The following is a 15,934-nucleotide window of genomic DNA, read 5'->3' as shown; positions in this document are numbered from 1 at the left end:
ACCTGTATCGTGTTTATGTTTTGGTTGTGGGCTATTTAAACCCAGTAGGCCCGCCGGCTTTTGTGCGGGCTTGTTTTTCTGTTTATGGTGTGTGATTATTTTGTGGTATTCAGTTTTGTCCTGTTTGTTTGGACTGGGTCTTTACGCGCCCTTGTGTGTGTGGCGTGACCATCTCTGGTTTTTTTGGAAAATAAAGATCCACATCTTTTGAACTACCCTGCTGTTTGCGCCTGACTCCTCCATCCACTACTTATAGTAGCCGTGACAATACCGCTCAGGAAGGAGGCGCGATCTGTCTCCTAGAGATGAACGTATTTTGGTGCGAATAGTGCAAATCAATCCCAGAACAACAGCGAAGGACCTCCAGATATACAATGGAATGGTTCAAAAATAAACATATCCAGGTGTTAGAATGGCCAAGTCAAAGTCCAGACCTGAATCCAATCGAGAATCTGTGGAAAGAACTGAAAACTGCTGTTCACAAATGCTCTCCATCCAACCTCACTGAGCTCGGGCTGTTTTGCAAGGAGGAATGGGATAAAATGTCAGTCTCGATGTGCAAAACTGATAGAGACATACCCCAAGCGTCTTACAGCTGTAATCGCAGCAAAAGGTGGCGCTACAAAGTATTAACTTAAGGGGGCTGAATAATTTTGCACGCCCAATTTTTCAGTTTTTGATTTGTTAAAAAAGTTTGAAATATCCAATAAATGTCGATCCACTTTATGATTGTGTCCCACTTGTTGTTGATTCTTCACAAAAAAATACAGTTTTATATCTTTATGTTTGAAGCCTGAAATGTGGCAAAAGGTCGCAAAGTTCAAGGGGGCCGAATACTTTCGCAAGGCACTGTACATCACAAAATAATTGATGAGTGTGTTACAAAGACCAATTTCTTTGCTGTAAATATCATATTGAGGTGCTTATAAAGACAGCATGCCTACACGTACCTAGTAAATACAAATAAGTTGTCTGTAGAGTATAACTTCAGCTGTCTAACCAGAACTGGAATGCATTCTATTTGTCTATTTTGCCAAATCTAAGGACTTGGCTGTCTAAGCACACACTGACATGCACAGCCCTCTGAGTGAGGTTCTGTCTTCAAGTTTCGAGTGGGTGATGAAGTCCCTTCCATCTATGTAATGGTTTACAGGTTGTGGACAGGTGCAGTCAGGTTGCAGGAAGGGTGGAGTGAATGACACTTCATCCTGGATATGACAGAGTTTGCCTCATGGCTCCAGCAGGCAGTGTTCAATAACTACAGGCAGATGTGAGATGCAGTTGGCTGGCACTCTTATCATACCACTCTGTAGGTTACTGAAAAATGGAAAGCTTCCTCCAGGAGTCAGTAGCATACAGAGTAATATTGCCATTGCATGTAATTGCTGAACTTATTAGGAATAGTTGATGTGTGACATATATTGAAAGGGTGATATTACTAAACACTTGTAGTGTCTTATTAGTAATCACCTTTCGTCCCTTCTGAGGTGTTTACCAATGCCTGATTGCATTGCAGCATAGATCAGCGCCTATATTGGACCCAGCTCCAATACCACAGAGAAGGACTGTTACCATACAGCCATGGAAGCCAACAATAAATACATGGTTGAACAGCCAATCAGAGATCCTGATTTACAGCTAATCACAAGGGATACATGCCAGCAGAGTACTGACTGGCTGACACTACTCAATTGGGCCCATGAGTAGTCCATTGGCACAGTGGAAGGGGGCACCTCCTTACAACATACAAGACATACATCACAGATTACATTATCAATGGTGCTTAGGTGAATTCCAGGACATAAAGTAGTTTGACCGTTGAGCAGATCAAATGTGACCAAGCTGATTCAAGTGTCTTCCATTACTCTGAAGCAGGACTGGGGTCTGGCCTCAGCCTTCTGTAACAGCACCTGATATGGTAGTCAGTGGCATATACTCATGGATGCCAAGGGAAGCCAGGCTTCTCCAAAAATGTTATCAATAAAAAAAGATTCATGTATCTTTCGTCTCTCTGTGTTTCATAATTTTCCTTCAATTCGCAAGAGCCTGAACGTACACCACATGACCAAAAGTATGTGGATTGCTCCTCGAACATCTTATTCCAAAATCATGGGCATTAATATGGAGTTGGTCCCCCCATTGATGCTCTAACAGCCTTCAATCTTCTGGGAAGGCTTTCCACTAGATGTTGGAACATTGCTACAGGGACTTGCTTCCATTCAGCCACGAGAATTAGTGAGGTCGGGCACTGATGTTGGGCAATTAGGCCTGAGTTCCAATTCATCCCAAAGGTGTCCGATTGGGTTGAGGTCAGGCCAGTCAAGTTCTTCCACAACGATCTCGACAAACCATTTCTGTATGGACCTCGCTTTGTGCACGGGGGAATTGTCATGCTGAAACAGAAAAGGGCCTTCCACAAACTGTTTGCATAAAGATGGAAGTACAGAATTGTCTAGAATGTCATTGCATGCTATAGGGTTAAGATGTCCCTTCACTGGAACTAAGAGGCCCAGCCCGAACTATGAAACAGCCCCAGACTATTATTCCTCCTCCACCAAACTTTACAGTTGGCACTATTTATTCGGGCAGGTAGTGTTCTCCTGGCATCCGCCAAACCCAGATTCGGCTGTCAGACGGTGAAGCGTGATTCATCACTCCAGAGGACGCTCCAACGGCGGCAAGCTTTACACCACTCCAGCTGACGCTCGGCATGCGCATGCTGATCTTAGGCTTGTGTGCAGCTAATTGGTTATGGAAACCCATTTCATGAAGCTCCTGACGAACAGTTCTTGTACTGACATTGCTTCGAGAAGCACTTCAGAATTTGGTAGGGAGTGTTGCAATCAAGGACAGATGATTTTTACGTGCCATATGCTCCAGCACTCGGCCATCCCATATTGTGAGCTTGTGTGGCCTACCACTTTGCGGCTGAGATTTTGTTGCTTCTAGACGTTTCCAATTCACAATAACAGCACAAAGAGTTGACTGGACAGCTCTAGCAGTGCTGAAATGTTGTGAACTGAATTGTAGGCATTCTTTGTTTAAAGTCACTAAGCTCCACAGTAAGGCCATTCTACTGCCAATGTTTGTCTATGGAGATTGCATGGCTGTGTCCTCGATTTCATACACCTGTTAGCAACAGGTGTGGCTGAAATAGCCAAATCCACTCATTTGAATGGATGTCCACATACATTGTATATACAAAAGTATCTCACCGGAGAAAGCATCAGAGCAAGTGAAACAGCGCCCCTCTTTCTCAGGATGAGTAGACCATCTATCTGACGCTGTCTGGCCAAAAATAATATTACTTTGTTGCCGCCCAAAGATTTAATGCAACGGAAGCCAGCGAGCATTTGGCCTCCCTTGATAAACATAAATAAATAAAATAATAGAAAATCAGCTGATGGCTAGTTAGTTAACTTATATCATCCCTTTCCTAAATTAGCCATGGATGGAAATAGGGATTTGGACTGGTTTTACTTAATTCTCCGTACTGGCCAGTAATTATAATGGTGATTCTGATCCAACCATAAATACATACATTATGCCTCTGGCTTGAGAGGATGGAAGTTCAATATTTAGCTAGATATAGTAGGCTAATGTTAACTAGCTGGCTTGGAGCATTGTTGCCCATGAAAGGAAGTTAGGCTAGTGTGCAAGCATTTTAGCTAGGTAGCCTAGGACAATAAAAACTAAAAGCATGTACTGTGTGACAGAGTCATAGACCGTTTTGGCTATATGAAAGCGAGGAGGATGTCATTGGCGTTTCTCTACAAGTAGGGTGAGTCAATATGTTTTTTCTACTTGCACGCAAGCAGACAGACACGCACACACAAATCAGTACCATGGACAGCCACATCATATTTAGCTTACGTTGACTGGTTGTTTTTTGTATCTTTTAGTTTCTTAAGCTACTTTATTAAACTAAGCATATGTGATTTGACGACATTGAAATATTGACGTTGAAATGATTGGCATTCTATGTTGGAATAGTGGAATAGTGGAGTCAGAACCTTTTTTAAATCAATGGTTGTTTAGTAGTCAGAAAATGTCATTAACAATGCTGAAGGATATGTAACTGTTTGTTACATGCAAAATGCTTTGTGGACTTCACTGGGCAGATTTTGCTTTCCCCGGTTTTGTGATGAAACAAAGGCGTGGTTGAATTTATTCTGCCAATGTGTCTTCTTATTGTCTCGTCCTTAGGCCTATACAGTGGGGCAAAAAAGTATTTAGTCAGCCACCAATTGTGCAAGTTCCCCCACTTAAAAAGATGAGAGAGGCCTGTAATTTTCACCATAGGTACACTTCAACTATGACAGACAAAATGAGAAAAAAAAATCAGGAAAATCACATTGTAGGATTTTTAAATAAATGTATTTGCAAATTATGGTGGAAAATAAGTATTTGGTCAATAACAAAAGTTTATCTCAATACTTTGTTATATACCCTTTGTTGGCAATGACAGAGGTCAAACGTTTTCTGTAAGTCTTCACAAGGTTTTCACACACAGTTGCTGGTATTTTGGCTAGGCCACTCCAGGACCTTGAAATGCTTCTTACGAAGCCACTCCTTCATTGCCCGGGCGGTGTGTTTGGGATCATTGTCATGCTGAAAGACCCAGCCACGTTTCATCTTCAATGCCCTTGCTGATGGAAGTAGGTTTTCACTTGAAATCTCACTAAACATGGCCCCATTTATTCTTTCCTTTACACGGATCAGTCGTCCTGGTCACTTTGCAGAAAAACAGCCCCAAAGCATGATGTTTCCACCCCCATGCTTCACAGTAGGTATGGTGTTCTTTGGATGCAACTCAGCATTCTTTGTCCTCCAAACACGACGAGTTGAGTTTTTACCAAAAAGTTATATTTTGGTTTCATCTGACCATATGACATTCTCCCAATCTTCTTCTGGATCATCCAAATGCTCTCTAGCAAACTTCAGACGGGCCTGGACATGTACTGGCTTAAGCAGGGGGACACATCTGGCACTGCAGGATTTGAGTCCCTGGCGGCGTAGTGTGTTACTGATAGTAGGCTTTGTTACTTTGGTCCCAGCTCTCTGCAGGTCATTCACTAGGTCCCCCCGTGTGGTTCTGGGTGAGATCTTGCGTGGAGCCCCAGATCGAGGGAGATTATCAGTGGTCTTGTATGTCTTCCATTTCCTAATAATTGCTCCCACAGTTGATTTCTTCAAACCAAGCTGCTTACCTATTGCAGATTCAGTCTTCCCAGCCTGGTGCAGGTCTACAATTTTGTTTCTGGTGTCCTTTGACAGCTCTTTGGTCTTGGCCATAGTGGAGTTTAGAGTGTGACTGTTTGAGGTTGTGGACAGGTGTCTTTTATACTGATAACAAGTTCAAACAGGTGCCATTAATACAGGTAACGAGTGGAGGACAGAGGAGCCTCTTAAAGAAGAAGTTACAGGTCTGTGAGAGCCAGAAATCTTGCTTGTTTGTAGGTGACCAAATACTTATTTTCCACCATAATTTGCAAATAAATTAATTAAAAATCCTACAATGTGATTTTCTGGATTTCTTTTCTCATTTTGTCTGTCATAGTTGAATTGTACCTATGATGAAAATTACGGGCCTCTCTCATCTTTTTAAGTGGGAGAACTTGCACAATTGGTGGCTGACTAAATACTTTTTTGCCCCACTGTATATCACGGTGGCAAGGCATATGAACAAACACGTTATCGAGCCAGCAACGCAATTATCACAACACATAGGTTGTATGGCTTCTTTTTTTTTTTTACCTGGCTTGGCTTCCCCAGTGATTTTACCCACTCACCGCTACTGATGGTAGGGGGGTTCCCACAACACTGCTGATCAACAAATCCACCAGGTTTTGTAGCCTGTGAATTAAATTCAATTTCATAGCTCAATAAACACATAGTGAGAAAAATAACTTCCTCTAGTTTATAAGTGATTTATTTGCTAATAGAGGGACTGTAACTACAGAATACATTCAGGCCGGTGACGCTGACACCGTTACTATGCAACCAGTTGTGTACGTTGCTGAATGCTTGCTCATAACGTTTGGCTATTTGTTGCCAGAGCCATAGCTATATTTGTAGTAGACAAGTACCATCCTTCATTTATACACAAACTTTTATGAAAACAGGCATGTTGTTTTGGGTTAGCAGACGAAGCCCCTGATACTTGGAAATCCAGGTTAGTTATCACAGCTTTATCCGTGTTGAAATGAGTTGTCAAACATTTCAAACATGGTTACCTGCAAGGAAACACATGCCATCATCATTGCTTTGCACAAAAAGGGCTTCACAGGCAAGGATATTGCTGCCAGCAAGATTGCACTTAATCAACCATTTATCGGATCATCAAGAACTTCAAGGAGAGCGGTTCAATTGTTGTGAAGAAGGCTTCAGGGCGCCCAAGAAAGTCCAGCAAGCGCCAGGACCGTCTCCTAAAGTTGATTCAGCTGCGGGATCGGGGCACCACCAGTATAGAGCTTGCTCAGGAATGGCAGCAAGCAGGTGTGAGTGCATCTGCACGCACAGTGAGGCGGAGACTTTTGGAGGATGGCCTGGTGTCAAGAAGGGCAGCAAAGAAGCCACTTCTCTCCAGGAAAAACATCGGGGACAGACTGATATTCCGCAAAAGGTACAGGGATTGGACTGCTGAGGACTGGGGTAAAGTTATATTCTCTGAGGAATCGCCTTTCCGATTGTTTGGGGCACCCGGAAAAAAGCTTGTCCGGAGAAGACAAAGGTGAGCGCTACCATCAGTCCTTTGTCATGCCAACAGTAAAGCATCCTGAGACCGTTCATGTGTGGGGTTGCTTCTCAGCCAAGGGAGTGGGCTAACTCACAATTTTGCCTAAGAACACAGCCATGAATAAAGAATGGTATCAACACATCCTCCGAGAGCATCTTCTCCCAATCATCTAGGAACAGTTTGGTGATGAACAATGCCTTTTCCAGCATGATGGAGCACCTTGCCATAAGGCAAAAGTGATAACTAAGTGGCTCGGGGAACAAAACATTGATATTTTGGGTCCATGGCCAGGAAACTCCCCAGACCTTAATCCCATTGAGAACTTGTGGTCAATCCTCAAGAGGCAGGTGGACAAACAAAAACCCACAAATTCTGACAAACTCCAAGCATTGATTATGCAAGAATGGGCTGCCATCAGTCAGGATGTGGCCCAGAAGTTAATTGACAGCATGCCAGGGCAGATTGCAGAGATCTTTAAAAAGAAGGGTCAACACTGCAAATATTGACTCTTTGCTTCAACTTCATGTAATTGTCAATAAAAGCCTTTGACACTTATGAAATGCTTGTAATTCTACTTCAGTATTCCATAGTAACATCTGACAAAAATATCTAAAGACACTGAAGCAGCAAACCTTGTGAAAATAAATATTTGTGTCATCCTCAAAACTTTTGGCCACGACTGTAGTCTTTGTTAGAAGGTGGCGTTTAGTTGTTGGTCTGAGCTTTCCTGGGCACGCAAGTCGCCTGATATTTGGAGTAGAGAGAACATGTTGGCCTCATTAGAAAGCTAGGATTCATTACTATAAAACTCAAAATGTGTTTTGGGGGTCAATGTGACTGATTATGTTAGAGCTAGTCACAAATAAATAACCCATACCCAACCCAACAAAGTCGTGATGAACTCACTTACAAAACTCAATTTTGGACGAGACTGACTTTATGAACAAAATTATCTTCATTTTACACTATGTAGTACATTTTGACACTAGAATGAATGTTTCTGACTCATATCAACGCCACAAAGGCCACTTAAACACAGATAAATTGGTTCTAAGGGGCAGTTACCTTTTTAAATGGCACATGGTTGCATCTGTGTCTTTGTTTTAAGTCCAGTGCCTCAGGCTATTGTTACATTTGTATCATTTGAGGGGTGTGCATCAAGAGCAAAGTAATTTGTATCATTTTACTTTTTCTGTGAAAACCATTAGCACAGACAAGTCTGATTAGGCTAAGCCAGAGTCATTTATTTCTTAATATATGTCTCTGGTAGGGCTTACCTATGCCACAGCCTCTGTCATAGAAACAAACAGAGCATGGCTTTGTGTCTGCGGTTTCACTTTTAGAAAACGCTCGTCTGTAGCCCAATCATTCAAAACTAAAGACCTATTTTACCTGACCTACATGTATCTACTTTCTGGCTCAGACTCCCGGGACGCTCTTAATGGGTACACACAAATTAATCATCATAAGTAAGGAACTATCAAAACTATGAAAACATTTAAAATAATCCCTATTTAATCTATAAATAACGTGTCTCACAGAAAATACTTGATTAGCATTACTGATCAGATGGAGGTCATTACAACTAAATTAATTAATTTTAGGTGTGCCGAAGAATTTTCTATCCCATCATGGTGTGCCACGGTTTGGAAACCACTGTTTTAGTCCATTCCATTGGTCCTTAAGTGAAATCTACACTCAATCGGGGCCCTGTGCCATGCAAAACGAACTCGCCCATGGTCAATGAGCGTCATCACTATCTTTCCTTTGTGGTACATCAAACAATTATTATTACCAGCTGAGATAAATGTTGATGAGTTGATTTTACTCCTGGCTCAGAGTTTGTCTGGGCATTGTTTTAACATCATTTTAAAATCTACTCTGAGCTGTGTTTTTTTGTTGTCTTAAAACAGGATTCATAGGACCTTTTCTGAGATGCTTTGTGGGATACAGGCCCATGTAGCAGAAAGGATAATACTCAAGGCATTGTCAAAAAAACATTTATTTATTCTAACCAGGAAAGCTGCTTTCCCTGAGAACAAGTAACTCAATATTACAAAATAAGACATCTACACAATGTAGATTAGTCACATTAATATTCCCAGTCAGTGCAATTAGCAGCTATTCACAGTCTTCTAAAGGAATTAAGGCATACATGATGAATCTGTTATGGCACATAATATGTACTTTGTCATTCCAGTTAAGAAAAATACTATGTAATGACTCTAGGGAAGCAAGTTCTACCCTATTGTTATTCCCCCCATCCCTGACATATTTCATTAAAACAGGCTCAGGTCATAAGCTTCTCATGAATACCCCCTGTGCTTTACTCTCTCTCCGACTCTCTCCTTCAGGTCATGACCAAAGCCCTTTTTAATAGTTACTGTACCTAGTACAATAGTTACTGTTTGTATGTCACAAAGGTGCTTTGAGTGTAATGAGCTGTTCTTACCAAGAGTTTAGCTCCTACCAGAGCTTGAAAACACCAGTTCAACATTGACAAGAGCGAACCTCTCAACACATAGCAATGTCATTTTTCAGCTTTGCTGTAAAATGTATTTCCAGGGATCATTGATTTCTTCAGTCTTTTGTATTGTATGTCATTTTTTAAAACAACACATAAAGGCTGATATTTTGTCTTTTAAAGGCATAGACATAAATAATACTGAGTTGTTCAGTCTTAACTCAAGTGTAATACCCAATGCTCACATGAAGCAAAGTAAAGATTTGCACCACATCCAAGGTGTACATTATTCTTTGGCTCACTGGTTATTAGAACTGGGGCTACCTGCTCATTCTCTATGACTCACTATGAGCCCATGACCCCAATATGAGCTTTCTGTCATCCACATCGGACTATAGAGAGGACATGAATACTCTCATAAACAAGTGCTTAATCCACCTCTCTCTCGGCGAGCCACGTCCCACATCCTGGGGGCTGCTGTCTGTTAGTCTGTGGTTTACAGCGGAAAATTTCAATTTCACCCTCTTTCCTCTGGCTCACATTTCTGTGATATCCATTGTGTCTTGAATGTCAATCACCTCGAATCCGGGGTTGTCAATACCTAGCTTCCTGTGGTGGTTGTTTTGGTTATTGTTGTGATTGGTTTGGTCTGGATCACTCTGAAAGCATTGGACACAGTGTGGGGTCGTCACCGGCACGGTTCTGGAGAAGTTGGAGAAGTCCACATGGTACTTGCCTGTCTTGGTGCGGGAGATGATGGGCAGGAAGCTGTATCCCCATTGGACCTCCTGGGGGATGAAGGAGGTCCGTACCTGGCAGGCGGAGCTGGTGGACTCGGCCATCCCGTCCAGGAAGACCACCAGCTCAAAGTCCTGCTGCTGGAGGGTGTCCGCTGACATGTCGTAAAATGGACTGGCCTTGTCGATGATGTGGTACAATGTCAGCGGGCAGACAAAAAACAGGTTGTCCTTGCCAGCGTCCACTGCAAAGTCAATGCCTACCTGGTCGAGAATTATAGTCTCACCTTCCGGCGTGACAGTTGTCCTAAGCAGCTTGCCGTAGATTTGGCTCCCGATTAGCAAGGTCTTGCGGAGGTTGGCAACTCGGATAAGCAGGCACAGGCTGCCCTTCTTCAGGCAGATGACTGCTGTGCTACTGAAGGTCACTGTCTTTGCCCTCTTCTTGGGAAGGGAGATCTTGGCCAGGATCACTCCACACATGAAGCAGTTGACAAAGACCCCAATGAGGGATTGGACGACAATGAGGGCCACGGTGCCAGGGCAGTGCCCAGTGAGTGCCCGTCCACCATAACCAATTGTTGTCTGGGTCTCCAAGGAGTACAGGAAAGCCGTGGTGAGTCCATTGACATTGTCTATACAACGAACGTGGCTGTCTGTGCGGTTCTGTCCAATCAGATCACCATTGCTCTTGGCAATCCAGTACCACAGAAGGCTGAAGACGAACCAGCTGCCTGTGAAGGAGGCGACGAAGAGGAGGAGGACGAAACGCCAGCGGATCTCCACAACCGTCGTCCAGAAATCCCCCAGGTAGGCAAATTGGTTGTGGTACTCGATGTTGCCAAACTCAATGTTGCAGCGGCCATCTTTGGTCACCAGACGAGTCCGGCGGATTATGCGCTCCATCACGTGGTCGTGGATGTGCCTCTGGACGAACTGGAACATCCTGGAGCATTGGGAAAAAGTGTATAAGACCGGGATAAACCACAATGGAGAAACCACAACTAGCAAACACTAATTTAAGTTGGTTATAGAAAATGAACATCAATAAAATGAATATATATATATATATATATATATATATATATATATATATATATATATTATTATTATTATTATTATCTCAGTCGAAGTTTTGGGAACGAGTTTACTAACCTTCTTTTTGTTTCATAAAACACCTCGTCAGCAATAGATTTGAAAATGTATCTTTGGTATTCCACTCATTTATATTCCTAACAACACATATTACATTGGTCTTAGATATATTAGATAAAAACACAACATTTTGAGTGTCTCAGGAGATTAAATAATTTATTTCACAGTTACTCGCCCTACAAAGTGGTGAGGGTAGATTTGTGGTTCTAATTGTTCCACAAAACTAATCCCTGGCAGCAGTTCCACTGAAGGGAAACCAGACAATAGTAAGGACCTTGCACTTTAAAACTTGCTGGCCTACATGACTATGGCAACACAATTAAATGTTTAACATAGGTCACTCATCCTCTAATAAAACTCAATGAGGCAACACTATTCCTGCCATTAAAAGACCATAGCCTTTTTTCAGAATTAGAAAAGTGAAAACATTCACCCTCCTCTCCTATTCAGCAAACAAAAACGTCTCACTTTATGAAAAATCCCATAACAATACTTAAGAAATAGATCACTGTCACACTGTCGGTCTGTCTATCTGAACAGCAGAAAATAAATTTCACGTACCTGCTAAGTGAAACCATGGGCCAAACTGCAGAGACGGGATCGGTCTGGGACCTCACACTCCTCAGAGTGAGTTGCAATGTAGGCGTTGCAAAGGTTTTAATCCACAGGGAAATTTCCTAATCCCAGCCACATGCCACGGTGTACAGCCCTCATACAGACAGACAAGAGAGGCAAGTCGGAATGTTACGACAGTGCGTCACTATTTTAGCTCTTAGACCCAAGTCAACATCCCACCACACTCTCCTCCAGAGTCCCCAGTATAGCCACTCATCCCCAGTCAGGGTGTTGTGGTTGGCTGTGGCTCCCTCCCCCTGACCTGGTGGCTCATTGTACATGGTATCCACCACCACCACCACCACCACAAGTGAAGGCTCAACTCCAAAAATGTAGTATTCTGGATTCCATGGCCGCACAGTTTGCCAGAAGGCACACAATAACTATGGCAGACAGACGGTGCACCTATTGGAGAGGGGGCAATGCAACCAGTGCAGCACTCATGCTGTTGTTGTTTTCAACTCCACTGAGAACATTAGAGCTTTGCGTTGAGGCCCACACATTTTTTTTCCACTAGTCCCCAACCACCCCTCCTCCTCAAAACTTTAGCCCTCTTAGTATTTGCATCAGAATGAAGTATGCTGGAGTGGCAGGGAGCAGTGGGCGATATTCCAGTGGCAGAATGAGTTTGGAAAAAAAAACATTTCTCTCAACTGTGGAACACATAGTCGGATTGGCCATCTGGCAATTCTGGCAAATGCCAGAAAGGCCGGATCATCTTTTATTGGGGTGGGCTGGTCAAATCGTTTTAATAAATAAATAAGACAGATTTTTAGGATGTCTCATGGTCACCACAGATGCAAAAGAGCGACATAAGCGGATGCATCCAATGAAAAAAAACGGATTCATCAAATTGTATTAGTCACATGCGCCGAATATAACAGAATATAACAACTTACAGTGAAATGCTTACTTACGAGCCCCTAACCAACAATGCAGTTAAGAAAATATATAAAAATATGAATAAGAAAAATAAATACATTTTGAAGTAACAAGTAATTAAAGAGCAGCAGCAAAATAACAATAGCGAGACCATATACAGGGGGGTACCGATACAAAGTAAATGTGTGGGGGCACCGGTTAGTCGAGGTAATATGTACATGTAGGTAAAGTTATTAAAGTGAATATGCATAGATGATAACAACAGAGAGTAGCAGCGGTGTAAAATAGAGAGGGGGGGGGGGTGTAAATAGTCTGGGTAGCCATTTGATTAGATGTTCCACCTGGAATAGAGGTCCTGGATGGCAGGAAGCTTTGCCCCAGTGATGTACTGGGCCTGTACGCACTACCCTCTGTAGTGCCTTGCAGTCGGAGGCCGAGCAGTTGCCATACCAAGCAGTGATGCAACCAGTCAGGATGCTCTCGATGATGCAGCTGTAGAACCTTTTGAGGATCTGAGAACCCATGCCAAATCTTTTCAGTCACATGAGGGGCAATAGGTTTTGTCGTGCCCTCTTCACGACTGTCTTGGTATGCTTGGACCATGTTAGTTTGTTGGTGATATGGACCCCAAGAAACTTGGAGCTCTCAACCTGCTCCACTGCAGCCCCGTTGATGAGAATGGGGGCGTGCTCGGTCCTCTTTCCTGTAGTCCACAATCATCTCCTGTGTCTTGATCACGTTGAGGGAGAGGTTGTTGTCCTGGCACCACATGGCCAGGTCTCTGACCTCCTCCCCGTAGGCTGTCTTGTCGGTGATCAGACCTACTGTTGTGTCATCTGCAAACTTAATGATGGTGTTGAAGTCGTGCCTGGCCGTGCAGTCATGAGTGAACAGGGAGTACAGGAGGGGACTGAGCATGCACCCCTGAGGGGCCCCTGTGTTGAGGATCAGCATGGCGGATGTGTTGTTACCTACCCTTACCATCTAGGGACACCCAATCAGGAAGTCCAGGATCCAGTTGCAGGGGGAGGTGTTTAGTCCGAGGGTCCTTAGCTTATTGATGAGCTTTGAGGGCACGATGGTGTTGAACACTAAGCTGTAGTCAATGAATAGCATTCTCACATAGGTGTTCCGTTTGTCCAGGTGGGAAAGGGCAGTGTGGAGTGCAATAGAGATTGTATCATCTGTGGATCTGTTAGGGCAGTATGAAAATTGGAGTGGGTCTAAGGTTTCTGGGATAATGGTGTTGATGTGAGCCATGACCAGCCTTTCAAAGCACTTCATGGCTACAGACATGAGTGCTACGGGTCGGTAGTAATTTATGCAGGCTACCTTGGTGGTCTGCTTAAAACATTTTGGTATTACAGACTTGGACAGGGAGAGGTTGAAAATGTCAGTGAAGACACTTGTCATTTGGTGAGTGCATGTTCGCAGGACACGTCATGGTAATCCGTCTTGGCTTGCGGCCTTGTGAATGTTGACATGTCTTACTCACATTAGCAGCAGAGAGTGTGATCACACAGTCTTCCGGAACAGCTGGTGCTCTCATGCATGTTTCAGTGTTATTTTTGCTTACTAGGGCGTATAGATGTAGTTTAGCTCGTGTCACTGGGCAGCTCTCGGCTGTGCTTCCCTTTGTAGCCTGTAATGGTTTGCAAGCCCTGCCACATCCGACGAGGGTCGGAGATGGTGTAGTACGATTAGATCTTAGTCCTGTATTGATGCTTTGCCTGTTTGATGGTTCGTCGGAGGAAATAGTGGGATTTCTTATTAGCTTCCGGGTTAGAGTCCGGCTCCTTGAAAGCCGCAGCTCTAGCCTTTAGCTCAATGCGGATGTTGCCTGTAATCCATAGCTTCTGGTTGTGGTGTGTACGTACGGTCACTGTGGGGACGACGTCATCAATGCACTTATTGATTAAGCCAATGACTGAAGTGGTGTACTCCTCAATGCCATCGGAGGAATCCCGGAACATATTCCAGTCTGTGCTAGCAAAACAGTCCTGTAGCTTAGCATCTGCTTCATCTGACCACTTTTTTATTGATCTAGTCACTGGTGCTTCCTGCTTTACTTTTTGCTTGTAAGCGGGAATCAGGAGGATAGAATTATGGTCAGATTTGCCAAATGTAGGGTGAGGGAGAGTCTGTATGCGTCTCTGTGTGTGGAGTAAAGGTGGTCCAGAGTTTTTTCCCTCTGGTTGCACATTTAACATGCTGATAGAAATTTGGTGAGACCGATTTAAGTTTCCCTACATTAAAGTCCCTGGCCCCTAGGAGTGCCACCTCTGGTTGAGCGTTTTCCTGTTTGCTTATGGTGGAATTACAGCTCATTTAGTGTGATCTTAGGGCCAGCATCAGTCTGTGGTGGTATGTTAACAGCTACAAAAAATACAGATGAAAACTCTCTAGGTAGATAGTGTGGTCTACAGCTTATCATGAGATTCTCAACCTCAGGCAAGCAAAACCTCAAGACTTCCTTAGATATCGTGAAAAAGCTGTTATTTACAAAAATACAAAGTCCCCCACCCTTGTCTTAACAGACGCCGCTGTTTTATCCTGCCGATATAGCGTATAACCAGTCAGCTGTATGTTGATAATGTCATCGTTCAGCCATGACTCCGTGAAGCATAAGATATTACAGTTTTGAATGTCCCGTTGGTAGTTTAACCTTCGCGTAGGTCATCGATTTTATTTTCCAAAAATTGCACGTTTGCTGGGCAGAATGGAAGGCAGTGTGGGTTTATTCGATCTTCTACGAACTCTCAGAAGGCAGCCCGCAATCCGGCCCCTTTTTCTCCGCCTTCTCTTCACGCAAATGAGGGGGATCTGGGCCTGTTCCCGGGAAAGCAGTATGTCATTCACGTCGGGCTCGTCAGATTCGTTAACGTAAAAAAGGATTCTTCCAGTTCGTGGTAAGTAATCACAGTTCTGATTTCAATAAGTTATTTTTGGTCATAATAGACAGTAGCAGCAACATTATGTACATTATGCAGCAACATTATGTACAAAATAATTTTAAAAATAAATTACAAACAACGCAAAGAAACAATCTAAAAACACAATTGGACAGAATCACGTAAAACATCAGCTTGAAAGATTGTGGATTTTTTTATTATGCTAATTATATTTCTGCGACGGCGCGGACTTCAACCTTAATAGAAAAACAACAGCATTTGGTTTTCTGTGTTCACAACAATGCTTAAACCACATCAGAGGATGACTTTTGAGATCTGGGAAAAATGTAAGAGACTTGATTCTTGATTCTTGAGTGTCGTTGCCCTTTAATTCAGTGTGCATGCCCTACACTCATCACAGTTTGCAAATCAAATGCCCACTTGTAGTGCC

The 15,934-nt window shown here is 43.2% G+C and overlaps 1 protein-coding gene across 2 annotated transcripts; it reads right to left on the bottom strand.

Moving 5' to 3' along the window:
- Positions 1–8,723: 8,723 nt before the first annotated feature.
- LOC110537708 (ATP-sensitive inward rectifier potassium channel 1-like) lies at positions 8,724–14,548 on the bottom strand. 2 transcript variants are annotated; one of them, XM_021623975.3, is made up of 2 exons: positions 11,657–14,548; positions 8,724–10,886 (listed from the first exon to the last, which is right to left on the bottom strand). In XM_021623975.3, the coding sequence occupies exons 1-2, from the start codon at positions 11,671–11,673 to the stop codon at positions 9,740–9,742; spliced, it is 1,164 nt and encodes a 387-aa protein (XP_021479650.2). In that variant the 5' UTR covers positions 11,674–14,548; the 3' UTR covers positions 8,724–9,739. The 2 variants fall into 2 exon arrangements, with proteins under 2 accessions (XP_021479650.2, XP_090047611.1); XM_090191485.1 differs by lacking the exon at positions 11,657–14,548 and adding an exon at positions 11,096–11,639.
- Between the last annotated feature and the right edge of the window lie 1,386 nt (positions 14,549–15,934).

This window comes from Oncorhynchus mykiss, chromosome 12 (assembly GCF_057628025.1).
Source record: "Oncorhynchus mykiss isolate SJ-2025 chromosome 12, ASM5762802v1, whole genome shotgun sequence".
Taxonomy (NCBI): domain Eukaryota; kingdom Metazoa; phylum Chordata; class Actinopteri; order Salmoniformes; family Salmonidae; genus Oncorhynchus; species Oncorhynchus mykiss.
The sequence above is the reverse complement of the archived record's forward strand: the minus strand, read 5'-3'. Positions and strand labels throughout refer to the sequence as shown.